Genomic DNA, 18,273 nt, shown 5'->3' on the forward strand with positions numbered 1-18,273 from the left:
TAAAAAAAAGGAGTATATTGTTCAATGTAAAATAGATCAGCAGATACAGAATGTAAAAATAACTGAAAGTAATTGAAATATTAGGAAAAGAGAAAAATAATTATTAAAGTGGGAATAAGAAATTAGGAATTAAAGAAAATAAAAGGTGGAAGGTTAATTAAGTTGAAAGATTTTAAGGTAAAAATGGAATAAGTTGAAATACATAGTTAAGAATTAAAAAACATGATGGGAATCTGGAGGAATATATTCAATAAATGGAAAGAAAATCAGGGATGCCTGGACACCACAGGAAAAAAAACACTGAATTGAAAATGAATACAGCAATAGAGAGAGATGGAAGAAGATTGAAGGAAGGGAGATTGGAGGAAGGGAGAAGGAGAGAGAGGAATAGAAGAAAAGGAAGAGGAGAGGAAGAAAGGAAGGGGAAATAAGGGTAGGAGAGAAGGTTAGATAGGGGGAAGAAAGGAGGAGATGGAGAAAGGAAGGGGAAGTAGAGAAGGAGTAGGAGAGGAGGGAAGGTAGGAAGGATAAAAGAAGGGAGGGAAAGGAAGAGAAAGAAAAGAAAGATTGCTGTAAAACAAAAAAGATGAAATGGAAGAAAGGTTTCCCCGAATATGTTAAAATATATTAGGATAAAGAATGAATTATTAAAAATTACAAGAGAGTATATATGATTAAAAATGGAGAAATAAAATTTGAGGGTGAAAGAAGATACTGTTTATAGAAACAAGAATAAAAATATTAAGATTTGATTAAAAAATATGGAAAAAGAACACTTTGGCAGAAATTGTAACTAAGTAAAATATATTTGGATATGACAAGTTGTATATGATATGATATGATATGGTCAATACTCTGTTTCATAAAATATATGGGTGTGTGTTAGGGGGGAAAATACCTAATAAAACTTGATTTAAAAAAAAAAGACTGAATTGTAAAAGATGGAGCAGATTTGTTTTTTTGAGGGGGCCAACTGAAACAAATTGCTGAAAAGGAAGAAGCAGATGTTAGTAGACCATTAGAGAAAGAACCTAATGATAAGAACAATCTTTTTCAATGGAATAGCTTCCTATGTTCAGTGACAGGGAGCTGGATAAGTGCTTGTCAGAGATATTGCAATATAATTTGGGCAGTGAAGTTTTTACTTGTTTTATTAATCTCATTAAGCTCTTTGCCATGGAATTATTTTTTTCCAATGCAGACAGCTCAAACATTCATCAAAGTACTGAATACAAAGCATGGGTATATGAGACAACCATAGAAAAATCATTGTGGTATTCTATTTTTGTCAAATTCAACATTTTGATCAAATCTGTATTCCATTCTTCTATGGTGCTGCTTAATATGATTGTTGCTGTGTAACTTGGGCATCTCACAGCCATATCAAAACCTTCACCTAGATCCATCCATCCATCCATCCGTCCGTCCAGCCGTCCATCCATCCATCCATCCATCCATCCATCCATCCATCCATTTTCATTCACTCACTTAAAAGTAAAAGGAGATAAAAGCAATATTGAAACACTGAGATATGGAAAGAGCGGTCCAGCGAAGAGCAGAAATGACTTGGACTTACAAGCACCAGACTGAAAAGTTCCTTGGAAGGGCGAGGAGACAAAGCTGCAGCATAGAGGAGGTTTTCCTGCAAGGACATTTGCTTTCTGCCCTCCAAATCCATAAATTCAGTCACTGCTACTAAGGAAGGGGTTGAATGGGCAGCTATTGCAGCTTCAATGTAGAAGGGTCTAAAAATGGGATAAAGCAAAATTGTTGAATGTTGAGATAGCTGGAGATAGAATAATTAAGTTCAGGGTGTCTGCAGAATTAGTTAAATTCGGGATTATTAAATTCAGGGGTCTCTGCAGCAGTGGTGAAATCCAAATTTTTTTACTACTGGTTCTACGGGCATGGTGTGGCATGGTGGGCGTGACAGGGGAAGGATACTGCAAAATCTCCATTCCCAGCCCACTCCAAGGGAAGGATACTGCAAAAACCCTATTCCCTCCCCAGTCGTGGGGGAAGGATATTGCAAAATCTCCATTCCCACCCCATTCCAAGGGAAGGATACCGCAAAACCCCCACTCCCTCCCCACTCCTGGGGGAAGGATATTGCAAAATATCCATTCCCACCCCACTCTGGGGCCAGCCAGAGGCGGCATTTGCCGGTTCTCCGAACTGCTCAAAATTTCCGCTACTGGTTCTCCAGAACCTGCTGGATTTCACCCCTGCTCTGCAGGGTGATAAAAGGATTACGATAGCAGCCAAAGGTATACCATCAAAGTCTCATTCCACACACATGAAAAGTGTGTGGAACTTCAATTACATGCTTGTGAGTTTTACTTTTCTGATACTTCCCTGCAAGTACCCTGGATAAGTACAACGCCACACATTCATTTCCTAAAGTAATTAATTAGCCCTTGATTTAAATGTCTCTAAAAAGGAATGGCAGTACTTTGGATGTCCTCAGGAAAGCGAAAATAATAATATGGCATTGACAAAATCATCACCAGTCAATTGCAAAAACACACACACAAAAAAACAGGTTACTTGGAACAGCTTACATCCCGCAAAGATAGCTGGAACTCCATCAAACATCTGATTATCCCATGTCTTTGGGCAGGATAGGTGGATAAAAATGCCAAATCCAGTCTCAATATCTGGCTGACTCTATACAAACCATAATAGGAATAATAATTTTCTTTTACTTACAACATGTTCTCTGGAGCTTTCTTCAGTAGTATAAGGATATCTTTCTTTTTGGCACTACGCAACATCTGCACAACTCTGGAAAAATGCCAAGTAGTCGGTGCTTTAGAGAGGTCAAGTTTGATCTTCTTTTTGGCAAATGTTTTCAAGTAGGATCTGAGCTAAAAGAACAAGAACAATTTGCAGTGCCCTCTAGCTAATCAAACATTCTTGCCACTGTATAACTAAAGATATTTACAGCCTTATCAACAATTCAGACTTAGTACAGGAGATAAGTCCTCGACTTACGACCACAACTGAATTTATATTGCTAAAAGAGTAATTTGTTAAGTGTCCCATTTTATGACTTTTCTTGACACGTTTGCTAAGTGAATCAGATGTTAAATTAGTAGAAGGACAAGGAATAATGGATGGAAACTGAACAAGGAGAGATTCAGCCTGGAAATAAGGAGAAATTTTCTGACAGTGAGAATAGTCAACCAATGGAACATCTTGCTTTCAGAAGTTGTGGGAGCTTCATCACTGGAAGCTTTCAAAAAGAGACTAGACTGTCATCTGTCAGAAATGGTGTAGGGTCTCCTGCTTGGGTGGGTGGGGGGTTGTTGAACTAGAAGACCTACAAGATCCCTTCCAACTCTGTTAATCTGCCTGTCTGTTAGTCCTGTAAGAAGATCTTCATATCTTGATGAAGAATGAGGAAGGGTTTCTTCTAAATCATTTTTGTTGAAGCTTGCACAACCCCAATCACATTATAATCAGTGGTGGGTTTCAAAAATTTTTACTACCAGTTCTGTGGGTGTGGCTTGGTGGGTGTGGCTTGGTGTGGCTTGGTGGGCGTGGCAATGGAAGATTACTGTAAAATCTCCATTCCCTCCCCACTCCAGGGGAAGGATACTGCAAAATCCCCATATCTTCCCGATCAGCTGGGACTCAGGAGGCAGAGAATAGATGGGGGCGGGGCTAGTCAGAATTTTTACTACCAGTTCTCCAAACTCTTCAAAATTTCCGCTACCGGTTCTCCAGAACTGGTCAGAACCTGCTGAAACCCACCTCTGATTATAATTATGTCTTAGCGTTGATGTTCTTGCATTCAGGTTTCAACTCCCATTACAGATTGCTTGGAAATTATGAAAGGCACATTCAGACGATGTCAGAAGAGCCATCTAAACTTAGGTTAAAATTTCTGTCTCACTCACCGTTGGGCACTCACTGCAGATCCTTTTGAATGGCTGGCTTGTTAAGCTAATGGGCTGAGGTTTTCCTAGGAGAGAGTTCAGAATTTTCTGAAGATTCTTTCCAGATAATTCTTTGGATCCGGGCATTTGAGCCAGAAATTCAAGATGTTGCCTAGGGAAGGAAGGAAGAGACTGATAATTGGACCTTTGGTTTTAAATACAGGTAGTCTTCAACTTACGACCACAACTGAGTCCCAAATTTAACAGAGCCCTGATCTGGTCATCAATTTATACCATTTTTTTCCATCTTTAACAAAATTTTGTATATTCTATTTTGTCATAACACTTATTTCTTAATCTTAAATCACCTATCTCAACTAATACCATCTTAAAAAAATTAAGTCAAATTTACTTAATCAAGACAATTACCCTTCTATTAATCCCCTTAAATCTTAATTCAATTAGTACTTCATAGTACATTACACAATTCTTACCCTAAATCCTTATTTTTAACAAGACTTAATCTTAAATCACTTATCTCCCTTATTATCATCTTATAAAAAGTTTAATTTATTTAATCAAAACAATTACCTTTCTATTAATCCATTTTAAATCTCAATTCAATTAATACATAATAATACATTTCACAATTCTTAGCCTAAATCCTCACTATTAACAATACAGATCAAACATGTTTATATTTCAATATCTTATTTCCCTTTCTAAAACTTCCCCACATTTATTATTACTTTGTATAATGCTCAATAAATCTTTATTTCCTTATTACTTCACTTTTTCACTTAGTAAGTCACTGTTTCATGTAAGTGAAAAATGGTCATAAGAAGTCACGTTTTTTCCAGGGTTCTTGTAACTTTGAATGGTCACTAAATGAACTGTTGTAAGTTGAGGACTACCTTCCTTCTTATTGTCTTGTGGAACTTTGCATGTTGCAAGCACGGCATGGAAATGACATGCAATAGATGTCGCATGGTTGAGTACTTCTGGTCAGGTTTGAAGATGGCTTTACCCTTTCCCAGAGTACTCCATTCCTTTACCTTCCTTATTTTTTATTCCTCTTAAGAACAGGTAGTTATTACGGTATTTTTGTAGCCACTGAGTAAGCATGGCCTTCGTTAACTTGTCTTTGCACCCTCCAGGGCTGGACTGCTGGGGGTTTGCAAGGGTTCGGGAGAACCTCTAGCTAAGATTCTGTGCGGTTCGGAGAACCCCCAAATCCCACTCCTGGCTGGCCCCACCCACCCCACCCAGGAATCCCCACGCGGCCCGTTTTGGATGCAGGTAAGTGCAGGGCGCATGCGGAGGCTCAGGGAGCGTGAAAAATGAGCCTACCGGAAGTTCAGGAAGGCCAGAAACGGGTCTATGTCTGGCCTCCAGAGGGCCTCCGGAGCCTGGGGAGGCCATTTTCGCCCTCCTGGAGGCTCAAGGAAAGCCTCCAGAGCCTGGGGAAGGCAAAAATACCCCCCCCCACCATGGTGCTGGAGGCAGACTGGGCCACACCCACCATGGCCACGCCCACCTAGCAACCAGGCAGAGAACCCCTTGCTAAAAATTTTGAAGCCCACTCCTGGCATCCTCCCCTCAACCAAAAGAAGACTTGGAGAACTGAGCAGTGTGAATTGATTGAATTATTCCTGTACAAAGCATAACCTGAGTAACACCATTTTAAATGCCATGTTTTACCTGATATAACTTGGTAGTGAGGACATAAGAAAGCAAACCACTTATGCACGCTTGTCAAGAAGACTAGAGAATCTAAGCTTGATTAGGATTTTTATCTTCCATTCAGAAACAAATTTTGTGTCCTCTGTGCTTTTCCTGGCATCTGGCTTCAGCCTCAATGAACAAGATGATCTTTTCTAATGTTAATTAATGGGGAGTCATTAAGAAGAGATTGGACAACAATTTGTCTGAAATGGTACAGGATTTCCTGCCTGAGCAAGGGGTTGGACTAGAAGATCTCCAAGGCCCCTTCCAACTCTGTTATTTTGCTATTCTGACTTCCGCAAACTGCAGATCAGCTAAATGAACCCTTTCAAAATTAACCTGGAGGTGATATCGAATCCAGCAGAAGACTTTATGCCTTGATAAATTATATGATTTTCCTCAGACGAGGCTAACTTTATGAGATTTCCTTCCATAACATAATGGCTTTTACTTGTGGGATGCCACAGGAGTCCAAAAATCTGTGAAAAGAACAGAAATATGATCAGTTTGCATTTTCCAACAGGAGAGAATATACGTAGCTCTGAATTGAACTGTGACGTCCTTGGTGCTCTCTGAGCTTGATTGCTTGCTTGCAGATGTTTCATTACCTGATTGGGTAACAATATCATCAGTGATCCAATGTTATTATCAGGTTAAGCAATGAAATGTCAGCAAGCGTAGGAAACCGGAAGCGTTGCGGCGAGAATGGCTGGAAATTAGTGGGCTCCAATGAGCCCAGTGAAAATCCAGCCAGACAAACCACTATCGGAGGGGTGGTCTTTGGACCACAACTGTCTTGTAGGGACGTTGAAGAAGGAGTCTTGGACGAGCAAGTGGAACAGGCAAGTTCCTCAGAAGGTCCAAGGCAGCTCTTTAATTTGGCAGCGGGGGCGGTGACCATTAAAAATGACTGCTTTGAAGCTGGGGCAACTGGAATAAGATTTTGTGCAGGAGCGGCATTTGGATGGAGTACTGGTACTGGGTGAGTGATTGGCCAACTCACAGGTAAAAAAGGATTTTTTTAAAAGGAAAAGGAAATAAGCAGCTAATTGGCACTTGGGAATTTTAATGGAGGGAAAAGAACAAAGAGGAAGTCAAAGTATTAAAGCCCAGAAAAGAAAACTTTATATTTGGATTTAAAATTGGATTTGGAGAAATTAAAATTAAAATTAAAATTATAAGAAAAGGAAACACGAGGGAAAGTAAATTTTAATAAAGATTTGAAAGAATTTTGATAGTTTTGAAGTATGAAGGAAGAACAACGAGGAGGTCAACATATTAAAGCCCAAGAAGGGAAATTTTACAACTGGATTTAAAACTGAATCTGGAGAAATTAAAAACAATCAAAGGAAAAGCAATTTGAGAGAAAGTATTTTCTGTGTGGATTTAAAATACTTTTGTAAACTGGATACTTTGTTATTCTGAGAAAGGTGGATTGGAGAGAGACATCTGCTGGTGGAAATGACTGACCTGAAATTCAAGGAAATTATTACAGTGATCTTGATCACTACAAGAGCTGTGAGAAATTTTAAGGAGTATTTGTTTTGTTCTAAGCTGCTTGGTCTCGACTTTTAAAGGAGGTGGACAATAATAAAAGTTGAAGTTGAAGTTGAAGTGGATTGGACAAACATTGTACTGGATATTATCTAGAAATAAAAAAGAGACTATATGGACTAAAATTTTAATTAAATATAAATGGAAATACTAATAATCTTTTAAACTAATAATATGGAGGCTTGGATGTGTGAGGAATTAATTGAGATGTTTAAAAACGTGTGTGAATCAATAAAGGGCAATAAAAAGTCAGAAACTTTGTTAGAGCACACAAAACAGGAAAAAGAGAATATAAATGAGAAACAAGAAAATGATATTGAAGGAAAAAGATGTCAACTTGCAAAGCTTTCAAGTTGCCATGAGCAGGAGGGAGGGAGAACTGAAGTGAATTCCATACATTCTTTCTGACCGCAATCAGAAGGAGGGCGTTAGGGTTCACAGCCAGCCAAAGTGGTTAATTGGAGAATGTGCTTTATGACATGGCCAGAGAGGAGGGGAGAGACAGGATCATAGGGGAACGTAAATCTACATGGGATCAGTCCTGACTGCATCCCAGTATTGCCGGAATGGTGCTCCTAATAAATGACTATATTTCCTTTGAAGTTTGGATCATGGCTCATGAATTAATTAGGGCATCTTTCGGAAACTTGACAAAAGAATTGAAGGCAAAAATGTTAGATGATTACAGTGGGATTTACAGTGGCAAAAAAGAATGGACAGGGGGAATATTTTCCAAAAAAAAAGCAATCTAAGGGAAGAGAAGGAAATGGGAAAAGATTGGGTAACAGCAGGGGGCGAATTATGCGAGTGATGGACTCAAAAATTAGAGAAAGGATTCAGGAGAAAAGATATAATAAATAGAAAAATAGAAAAAAGAAGAAGAAGAAGATATGAAAATGGGATGAAAGGAGAAAATCATTAAGAAGTGGAATTCTGGTGAGACCAGGAGAAAATGGCTAAAAGGGGAAGAATAGTGGAAGGAAATTAAGATAAATATTAGTATATCTAAGGGAACTGTATTAATAATAGTAATTGTGAATGTAAAAAGTAAATATGATGATGTTTATTATGTATTGTAAAATGGAATAGCAGATGAAATATTAAGTGGTAATTAGGTTTAATTATGAACATAATTGAAATTAAGATACATAATTGAAACATAAAAAAAGTGTGATTGGGATTTTGAAATAATATGTTGGAAATGAGGAAATAAAATAATTAATGGATGCTATAATAGAAGTCATGAATTAAGGGCAGAGAGTGATATGGCTTATTATGTATTAAGAAGATAAGATAAGATGTGGAAAATCATTTAAGTTAAAGGGTTTCAATGTAAGAATTGAATAAGATGAAGTTTATTGTTTATAACCAAAAAATGTGATGAGGATTATAAGAAATATATTTTATAAATGGAGAAATAAGATAATTAATTGAAGTAATGCTAAGAAATTAGGATTTAAGGGCAGATGGTGATACTGTTTATATATTAAGTATTAAGAAGAGATTAAAATAAGATAAAAAAACAGAGAAAAAAGAATATTATGGCAGAAAGTGAAATATGTAAATTGTATCTGGAAAAATAAAAAAAAGATTGGAATAGATGATAAAAATTAACACATAACTATGTTATAAGTTATAAAATATGTGACCCGGTCAATTCTCTGTTCATAAAATATGTATGTAAAAGAAAAATGTAATAAAACATGTCTAAAAAAAAAAGAAAGAAAAAGGAATGTCAGCAAGCAAACAACAAGCTCAGAGAGCACCAAACCCTCCCATACTGCATTCTGGCAGAGAGAAATACAAAAACTCGACCCACAAGTCGATTGATTACAGTCAAGCATTACTTTGCAAATGATTTTTTTAAAAAAAGTAGTGTTAATGAATCTGGGTTTGAGCCACAGAGTGATAATGGTAAAAAATGTCTGATTTAAATCCTTAAAAAAATGGAGTGGGTTGAGGAATGGAGATTTTGCAGTATCCTTCCCCTGCCACGCCCACCAAGCCACGCCCACTAAGCTACACCACGCCCACCAAGCCATGGCCACAGAACCAGTAGTAAAAAAATTTGAATTTCACCACTGGACTGCAGTATATCTGAAATATGTATACCGTAATACACAACGTGATCAAAAGAAATTGACTTGCTTTGTTAGCTGTGCTGAATCCAAATTTCGGTCTTATGCAGCTCTCTAGGTCTTTTGTTTTCAAAACAGTATCCTTAGAAACAGCATAGGTAACCTGACAGCTCCCGGAAATGTCCTCCTAAACAATAAAAATGAGTGTACTGTGATTAAGATAGCAGATGTGACATTAGCCCTTTATATAATTCAAACATCTGTTTTGCTTTGTTTTTTTTTTTTAAAAGATTTTACCTGTGAAATTCTGGCTATTTTGCAATGCACTGTGTTGATTTTCTTGTTATAAAACAGATTCTTCTGGGTTGAATTTATATTAAATCCACTTTATTCCAATGTTTATTTATTTTATTTTATTTATTTATTTATTTTGTCAAGCATATATAAGATAACAGGTAAAAGTATAAACGTGATTTGAATACATGAAAAGGGACATTAGGACAGGGACGGTAGGCACGCTGGTGCACTTATGCACACCCCTTACAGACCTCTTAGGAATGGGGTGAGGTCAGAGGTGGGTTTGGGCAGGTTCTGACCAGTTCTGGAAAACCGGAAGCAGAAATTTTGAGTAGTTCGGAGAACCGGTAGTAAAAATTCTGACTGGCTCCGCCCCCATCTATTCTCTGCCTCCAGAGTCCCAGCTGATCGGGAGGAAATGGGGATTTTGCAGTAACCTTCCCCTGGATTGGGGAGGGAATGGAGATTTTACAGTATCCTTCCCCTGCCATGCCCACCAAGCCACACCCACAGAACCGGTAGTAAAAAATTTGAAACCCACCACTGGGTGACGTCAACAGTGGATAGTCTAAGGTTAAAGTTTTGGGGGTTTGGGGAAGAAACTACAGAGTCAGATAGTGCATTCCAGGCATTGACCACTCTGTTGCTGAAGTCGTATTTTCTGCAATCGAGTTTGGAGCGGTTTACCTTAAGTTTGTATCTATTATTTGCTCGTGTATTGTTGTGCTTGAAGCTGAAGTAGTCATTGACAGATAGGACATTGTGGCAGGTAATTTTATGTACTATGCTTAGGTCAGACTGAAGTCGGTGTAGTTCTAAATTGTCTAAGCCCAAAATTTGGAGTCTGGTGGCATAAGGTATTTTATTGCGGGTAGAGGAATGGAGGACTTAGAGTTTCCCACACAAAATGAAACTGATTCTCTAGGATCTGGAAATAATCGTCCTTGCTTTTAAAAACGAAAGGATATCTGAAAAGGGCAAAACAGTTACCTGTTTCTGTATGGAAGGGCAGGATTTGTTCTGTGATCTCATACTGTAATTTTAGGGAGTTTTTTATCATTGGGATTAGCAACATATGCCTGTGATAAGTGCCATTTATTCAGTGTTTACATTTTTTCTGTTTCTGGAAGCATAATCTACAATGGTGATATCGACTTACTATTGATGAGGTTGCCTTTACCCTAGCTGTGGCTTATATGTTTTGTTGTCATTGCTTGTTTCTGCTTTGTGCTTTCTAAAAATATTGTTAACTTGTGCAGAGTACTGAATTTAAGAAAAGCAGCCCATGTAAATGGAAATCAATGAATCGAATGAATGATCATTTTGGATCAGTATTGTTCAGATCATCATGAATCTTGCCTAAACCAAGGATGAAATCCAGCAGGTTCTGACAGGTTCTGGCGAACCGGTAGCGGAAATTTTGAGTAGTTCGGAGAACTGGCAAATACCACCTCTTACTGGCCCCAGGAGTGGGGAGGGAATGGGGATTTTGCTGTATCCTTCCCCTGGAGTGGGGTGGAAATCAAGGTTTTGCAGTAGCCTTCCCCTGCCATGCCCACCAAGCCACGCCCACAAAACCAGTAGTAAAAAAAATCTGAATTTCACCACTGGCCTAAACCATAAGGCCTGACTTATTTCAATGTATGAAAACACTTTTTTAGCAAAGGTGAAGGATAGTTAGATTCAGTAGTCAGGTACAATGATGGGCTTGTTAATACAGGTGGTCCTCAATTTATGACCAGACATATGACTTACAAAGTTATGACAGACCCCAAAGGTACTTACAATCCAGTTCCGAAGTTCTGACAGCCGCTCTCCATGGTCATGTGACTTGGAAACCAGCCTACATTTACAATTATTTGTAGCCTCTTATGGTCACATGATCACAATTTACAACATTTTTGCTGAAGCATTTACTTCCCCCAGATCAAGCAATGGCTTCACTTAATTACCATGGAGTCATTTAATGATCATTTGCTTAATGACTGCTGTTACAATGGTCATAAAATCAGGCCTGATATGTGGGTGACCTGCTTTAGGAACATTATGACTTACGATTGTAAATGGGCAAGCTCCATTACGGTTGTAAATTGAGGACTACCTGTAGAGAGATGTCAGAATTGCAGATGCTACGCAGTTCAGTGAAACCTTATATTGTACCTCAGTCATTGTTCCAGAATGGGTCTGAAATTGGAGAAGGCTGAGAAGACCTCGCTTCAATTCCAAAATTAAAGGGTTCTCTTCTTTGGCTATGTAGAAAGCTTCGACCTGCAAGGTGAAAGTCAACTTTAGAGGCATGCCCAGAGGTGAGTGTCACATAATGTAACAGCCGGTTCGCCCAGAACCGAAAGTGTTAGCGCATGCATGCATGTGGCACCAAAAACATGATTAATAGGACAGGAGTGAAATCTACTTACCTTTCCCACTGGTCCGGAAGCGCACGAGCCGCATGCACGCGTTCACTCCGCTCACACGCATGCACACGTCACATGCATGCATGGACCTTCTGTGCATGCGCAGAGAGTAAAACACAGTTTACTTCCTGTTTAAAACCAGGAAGTAACAACAATCGGGTGGGCGGGCAGAGCCTCGGACAGCCGTCGCTACCGGTTCTCCGAACCACCCGCCACCATCACTACCAGTTTGGCCAAACTGGGCCAAACCGGTAGCATTTCACCCCTGATATAGGACATGATAGCGCTGGGGTGGGTTGGCGGGCCCAACCACTGGTCGGAACTACCGGTTTGACCAAACCGGTCCGAACCGGAAGCAGCCCACCTCTGGGCATGTCTAAGAAATAACAAAGTGAACAAGAGATGCATAGCAGGATATAATGGCAGGAAGCACTCAGATCAAGTGAAGAGGCCGTCTCAATTCACTGTGGTAACTCCCTTCTTCCTCCTGCTCCCTCCGTGTGTTAAAGGAGTTAGCTGAGGATTTCAGGACCTGTCATCTCAATTCAACTGAAGGGCAACTGTTTGAGGAAGGCAGGATGAGAATATGGAGCAATTGATGCATTTGGTAGTAGAAAATCAGGAGCTGCCAGGAGTGGAATGCTACTGGTTCGGACCGGTTCTCCCAAACCGGTAGTAATAAATGCTACCAGTTCGGGTGAACTGTTAGTAAAAAAAATGTTACCGGTTCAGGCAAACCGGTATTTCTGACGATCAGCTGTGCTGCGCGATTTATATTCGCTAGATCCTGCTTTCTAGCGAATCTAAACTGCGTGGCACAGCTGTCCCCTCCCCTGTTCTACTTGCCTTTTCAGACTCAGAAATGTCTTCTTAATCCTCCTTTTTCAGTGCTGCGCGATAGTGCCTGTGGTGCATATGCGTGCAAAGCACACATTTGGTGTGCATGAAATGTGCATTTGGCACGCATGAAGCACGCATTTGATGTGCACCACGCATGTGCGCACGAAGCGAACCGGTAGCAAAGCGAACCGGTAGCAGACTTCAAAGCATTTCACCTCTTGGAGCTGCCCATTGATATCAATCTTACTCCCATTAAAAAAAAAAAGCAGTGCTCATCCATCCAAAAAAGGAGTGACTTCTTACTAAGCACTGTAACATTCTTGTGTACTAAATGCTATGGTCTCAATATGCAGTTGAAGATGGATTTCCAGAAAAAATGTGCTTGGACACGAAGCTGAAAGGAAAACGGCACGGAAACAAGTCCGAATGAAAAGGGGCCATCAGCTGCTGGTAGGTAGAGAAATATTTACATACCTTTCCCTTATTCCAATGGAGGAAAAATGGTTGCTGGAGTTCGGTAGCATTCTGTGACCCTTTGACAGAATGGCCTTGGCTAGTCTGATCCTCCTTTTCCAAATCTTGATTGATGCGTAAGTCATGGAACTAAATAAGGAAAAATGCAGATGTTCAAACTATAGTTGTATTTCAGGGCTGTCAAACTCCCGGCCCATGGGCCAGATGCGTCACACGCTGGCCACACCCAGTTTAGCGAAGGGAAAAAAGTCCCGATATGTCACATGATGCCGCTGTCAGATCCCTAAAAGTGATTCTGCCATTCAAGTGGAGGAAGGGGAGACTTGGATTCGATTTATTAGGATGGCCTGTGTCATCAGATATTTTACAACCTATATCCTGGTGCCAAGGAAGCCTGAGATTCCCTCTACCTGCAGGAATTTTTATGATAGCCATGTGGGTTGTCTCACTTTAAAGGGAGTGGTGGGAATGCATGTTTGTTCGGGTTCTCAAAGGAAATAGTAAAGAAAACATCTTCACACTTGTGTATTGGCTGAAATCTGCATTCTGATTTAAAGGGAGGGGTCTCTACCACTTTAATCCTACTGCTTTGCCTAAGGGCATTCAGATTGTGCTTTAGCTGGATGGTTTTCACTTCTGCTTAATAAAAGAATCCTTTTGAACAACTACGTTTCAAGAGTTCGTACTTTCTTAAGTTGGAAGGAGAGGCGATCCTTACAGCCGCTGTGATGCCGCGAGTTTGACACCCCTGTTGTATTTAGTCTTAGATATAGTGTAGAATTAGGCCACAAATAGGGGATTTGCTGGCCAGAATTGGCCTGTGCTCCAGCGGTTTGAGCCTGGCTCTGTGAGATGGTGTGAGCTCCTGTCACTCAATCCCTAGCGTCTACCCACTCAGCAGTTAAACAGCATGTAATATTCAAGTGGATTAATGGGTATTATTTCATTGGGAAAAACCTAGCTGGATTTGTGGGTGCGGAGCACAGAAGCTGGTGCGGCACCTGGTGGACGTGAGGCGAGGTGAGGTGAGAATGGCGGAGGAGCCCAGAAAAACCAGCAATACAAATGCCGCTAGTTAGCTGGTATAAAGCTAGTTTGTCCCCCACAGTGTACCAAGGATAGACGCACAAGCACTGAACAGAATGAACTAGCATTCTAGGCTGCATTGTGTGTCTACCATGTGTAGATTTCCCTGACACTATATGTCATAGGCTGAATAAATAAATATTAGGTCACAAATGGTCCAGTCAGAAGCAGGTATGAGATGATGGTATGGCGAATTATCCAACAGGGCTCATTTTGCAATAATGATAGCCAGATAAATGAGAACAGGATTGTGTTCTTACTTTTTTGTCTTCTTTTTCAGCAGTTCTAAAATCTGTGCCATTGTGGCAGTGGGTCACCACTGTTTCATTGTGAAGAATTTTATTACTACTTTTATTAAATGAGTAGACTTGCATTATACGTAATTAGTTTACATTACTGACCTGGAAACCAGGAGTCTGTGAGTTCTAGTTCGGACTTAGATATGAATACCAGCTGGGTGACTTTGGGACCAGTCACTCTCTCTTAGCCCACTGGATTGTTGTGGGGAAAATAGCAGGAGCAGGGAGAAATATGTATATCTGCTGCCTTGAGTTACTTAAAGGTAAAGGTAAAGGTTCCCCTCGCACATATGTACTAGTCGTTCCCGACTCTAGGGGGCAGTGCTCATCTCTGTTTCAAAGCTGAAGAGACAGTGCTGTGCGAAGACGTCTCCGTGGTCATGTGGCCGACATGACTAAGCGCCAAAGGCGTATGGAACGCTGTTACCTTCCCACCAAAGCTGGTCCCTATTTTTCTACTTGCATTTTTTACCTGCTTTCGAACAGCTAGGTTGGCAGAAGCTGGGACAAATAACAGGAGCTCACCCCATTACACAGCACTAGGGATTCGAACCGCTGAACTGCCGACCTTTTGATCGACAAGCTCAGCGTCTTAGCCATTACATCCCCATTAGTCACTTACAAACTAATAAAAGGTGGGTTAAAATTTTAATAAGTAAAAGCTAAGTCTTTCTTTTTGGCAAATAGCTCTTTAGAAGCCTAGAGCTGATAGGAAGGAATGTATCTTCTGAGTAGAGTTAAATAAAATCAAAGGGTCTATAAACTTCTGGCCCGTGGAAGGGATGCGTCATGCACTAGACACGCCCATGCCCAGTTTAGCGAAGGGGAAAAAAGGCCCAATATGTCATGTGACACCGCCGTGACGACGTGAGTTTGACACTCCTGGTCTATAGAATGGCCATGTTTTCCTCAGAAGCTGAAAAACCAAGAAAGCAAAAGAGCAGTACTAACTTGAATTTGGAGCAGTTGTTCGCCTGCATTGTCAGTGTTGCTCCACAAGAGATTCACATCAACCACAGCTTCTGCCTGAAGCTTGCTTCCCTGCAAAGTTGGCCTGGATAGGAAACTTAGTTGGCTCTCTAGTGAGTATCGGTACTGATAGAGAATTCCTGAGCCGAAAGAAGGCGTTTCCAAGTTTCCTGTAAAAAATAAACAAAAAGTCTCATGCTGATGTAACTTGCAAACTTTTAAATAAGACGTTGAGTCATTGATACTATCATTGATACATGACTATTGAGTCATTGATATGTGAGAAAAGAATGGTTAGCCTGGGTTCACTTATTTTTCTAAGCCGTGTTTTGTGTTAATCGTACGTTTATTGAATAAGCTAGAAATGGCTTCACACAACAGGCTAAGCCTGAGCAAGCATTATGCCATTAAAACACAACATACACAATTTCACATGATGTCCTCAGCAACATAGCTTGCTGGAAGAATGGCTGAAGTCTCCTGTACCCTTAGTTTTGTGTTACTTCAAAAACTATGTTTCAACATTTTACTGTGAAACCCACACTGAATACAATGCCTTCCCTAATTATCACCAATAGCTATTTAGTTTTAGGAGCAAGTAACACAGATGCAGAAAGGAACAATTCTTAAGTACCTTTAAGTCAGCTTTTGGCAAACTCCTGTCCTCCAACTGTTTTGGAACTCATCTGCTCTAATCCTAAAATAGCTGAGATCCAGCACATTGGGAGGTCAACAGATCAGGAAACGGTGTTTTTGCGGTCAACGTGTCAAAGGTTTTGTTTATTACTATGAGTTACCTCAGAAAAATTGTGTTTGTGGGCTTATATGGCATACTATACGTATAGCAATCATGGCAGCCGATGTGGTATGGTGGTTATAGGTGCAGGATTAGAAATCAGGAGAGTATGAGTACCATATTCTACCTTAGAATCTATCTATCTATCTATCTATGTATCTATCTATCTATCTATCTATCTATCTATCTATCTATCTATCTATCATCTATTATCTACCTACCTACCTACCATCTATATCTATCTATCTATCTATCTATCTATCTATCTATCTATCTATCTATCTATCTATCTATCTATCTATCATTTTTATCATCTATCATCTACCTACCTACCATCTATATCTATCTATCTATCTATCTATCTATCTATCTATCTATCTATCTATCTATCTATCTATCTATCTATTCTACATAGCAATAGCAATAGCACTTAGACTTACCGGTATATACTGCTTCACAGTGCTTTACAGCCCTTTCTAAGTGGTGTACAGAGTAGCATATTGCCCTCAACAATCTGGGTCCTCATTTTACCCACCTTGGAAGGATGGAAGGCTGAGTCAATCTACCTCTATCTCTATCATCTGTATCTCTATCTCTATCTCTAGATAGATAGATAGAATTTTTACTTTCATTTTTATTTATAGTAAAAAATACATTTTTTTTTTACTATAAGAAGTCCCAATGAATTCAGAAGCAAGGTGTGGTACGAAGATATGTAGAGGGTTGCACAGCATAACTTTGGCCGACATTTGTGATTATTAGATATCCTTTAGTTTGATTGGACCACAATAATAATTTGTGATTATTTTTCAACATTGGTTGAGACCAAATAATAAGTTTAGGTCCCAGGACCCCCTTAATAAATTAAACATTTAGTTTCATCATGCAATGATGCAATTAGGTACTTATAATTCCTGTGGACCTTATCTTTTCAATGCTCTCCGTTTCTAATTAGCATTTCAATTGGGGGGTTTAGGTTTTCCAATTCTATGCAATGTCCACAGCAAATCAACCATTTGTGAAGAATCGAAAATAATAGTCACATGCTCAGAGCTTGCAGCAATATTCAGAAGCAAAGCTTTTAATCCAGGGGTGTGAAATCAGAAACATTATTTTTTTTTTTTTAGATCTTACATTACAAAGAGTGGCTGGCATCAAAAGTTTGGGGTAATTTCCCATGATGCTCCAATTTCCTCTTGTCCCCTAAAATAACAATACTCAGTCTCTTACCTTCTGCTGTAGCAGCTAAGAAAAAGAAAAGCCACCAGGAATACCGGGAAGCTGCCTGCAACTTCATGGTGTGTTTTGCGGGTGCAAAAATTGAAAGCACCAATGGGCAGAGAACCCAGCCGGGCCGAGGGCAGTGAAGGTTGTCCTTTCAATGCAGACTCAGCCGAGCTGAGATTCCCATATTATGTGGGCACAGCCCCGTCTCACTTCCTATCCCCAAGTCACACATCACAAGGAAGAGCAAATGATTAATCGTTCATAGCCAGCCAAATGAAAAAGAAAAAAAAAGAAAACAGAAAACCTGAAGCGTCGAAGGTCCAGAGAGACAGTGCTTCAAATCCAGATAGGTTTGAAAGGGAGCAAGCTGAGTTCTCTTTAGAAACTGCGAGTGTCAATCAGCCTCTCTTCTGAATGGGCCCTTTTTATTCCCCGAACAACCAGTGCAGACTCGCCCCCCTCCCTCTCCTGCTTTCATCCCCTTCTCCGTCTCAAGAGGGGGATTGACGTGGAAACTTTGCCAGTTGTAAAAGGAGGCCTCTCTTTTTTCCTGGTATACACTGAAAGACTCTCTGTGCCTCCCACTAGAATTAAAACAAGAAAAGGGATTTTTGGAACAAATGCTTTTAGGGA

The 18,273-nt window shown here is 39.9% G+C and overlaps 1 protein-coding gene across 1 annotated transcript in view; it reads right to left on the reverse strand.

Moving 5' to 3' along the window:
* LOC139318458 (microsomal triglyceride transfer protein-like) overlaps window positions 1-17,710 on the reverse strand; it is a 31,019-nt gene extending 13,309 nt beyond the window's left edge. The window contains exons 1-9 of the mRNA XM_070945916.1: window positions 17,644-17,710; window positions 15,600-15,787; window positions 13,264-13,392; window positions 11,696-11,803; window positions 9,309-9,425; window positions 5,946-6,085; window positions 3,903-4,053; window positions 2,710-2,867; window positions 1,577-1,745 (exon numbers count right to left, since the gene is read on the reverse strand). Coding sequence (XP_070802017.1) covers window positions 1,577-1,745; window positions 2,710-2,867; window positions 3,903-4,053; window positions 5,946-6,085; window positions 9,309-9,425; window positions 11,696-11,803; window positions 13,264-13,392; window positions 15,600-15,787; window positions 17,644-17,710 — 1,227 coding nt within the window. The remainder of the gene's footprint in view (window positions 1-1,576; window positions 1,746-2,709; window positions 2,868-3,902; window positions 4,054-5,945; window positions 6,086-9,308; window positions 9,426-11,695; window positions 11,804-13,263; window positions 13,393-15,599; window positions 15,788-17,643) is intronic.
* Between the last annotated feature and the right edge of the window lie 563 nt (window positions 17,711-18,273).

Source organism: Pituophis catenifer, unplaced genomic scaffold (assembly GCF_029215685.1).
Source record: "Pituophis catenifer annectens isolate HBS135680 unplaced genomic scaffold, rPitCat1.0.hap2 SCAF_6, whole genome shotgun sequence".
Taxonomy (NCBI): domain Eukaryota; kingdom Metazoa; phylum Chordata; class Lepidosauria; order Squamata; family Colubridae; genus Pituophis; species Pituophis catenifer.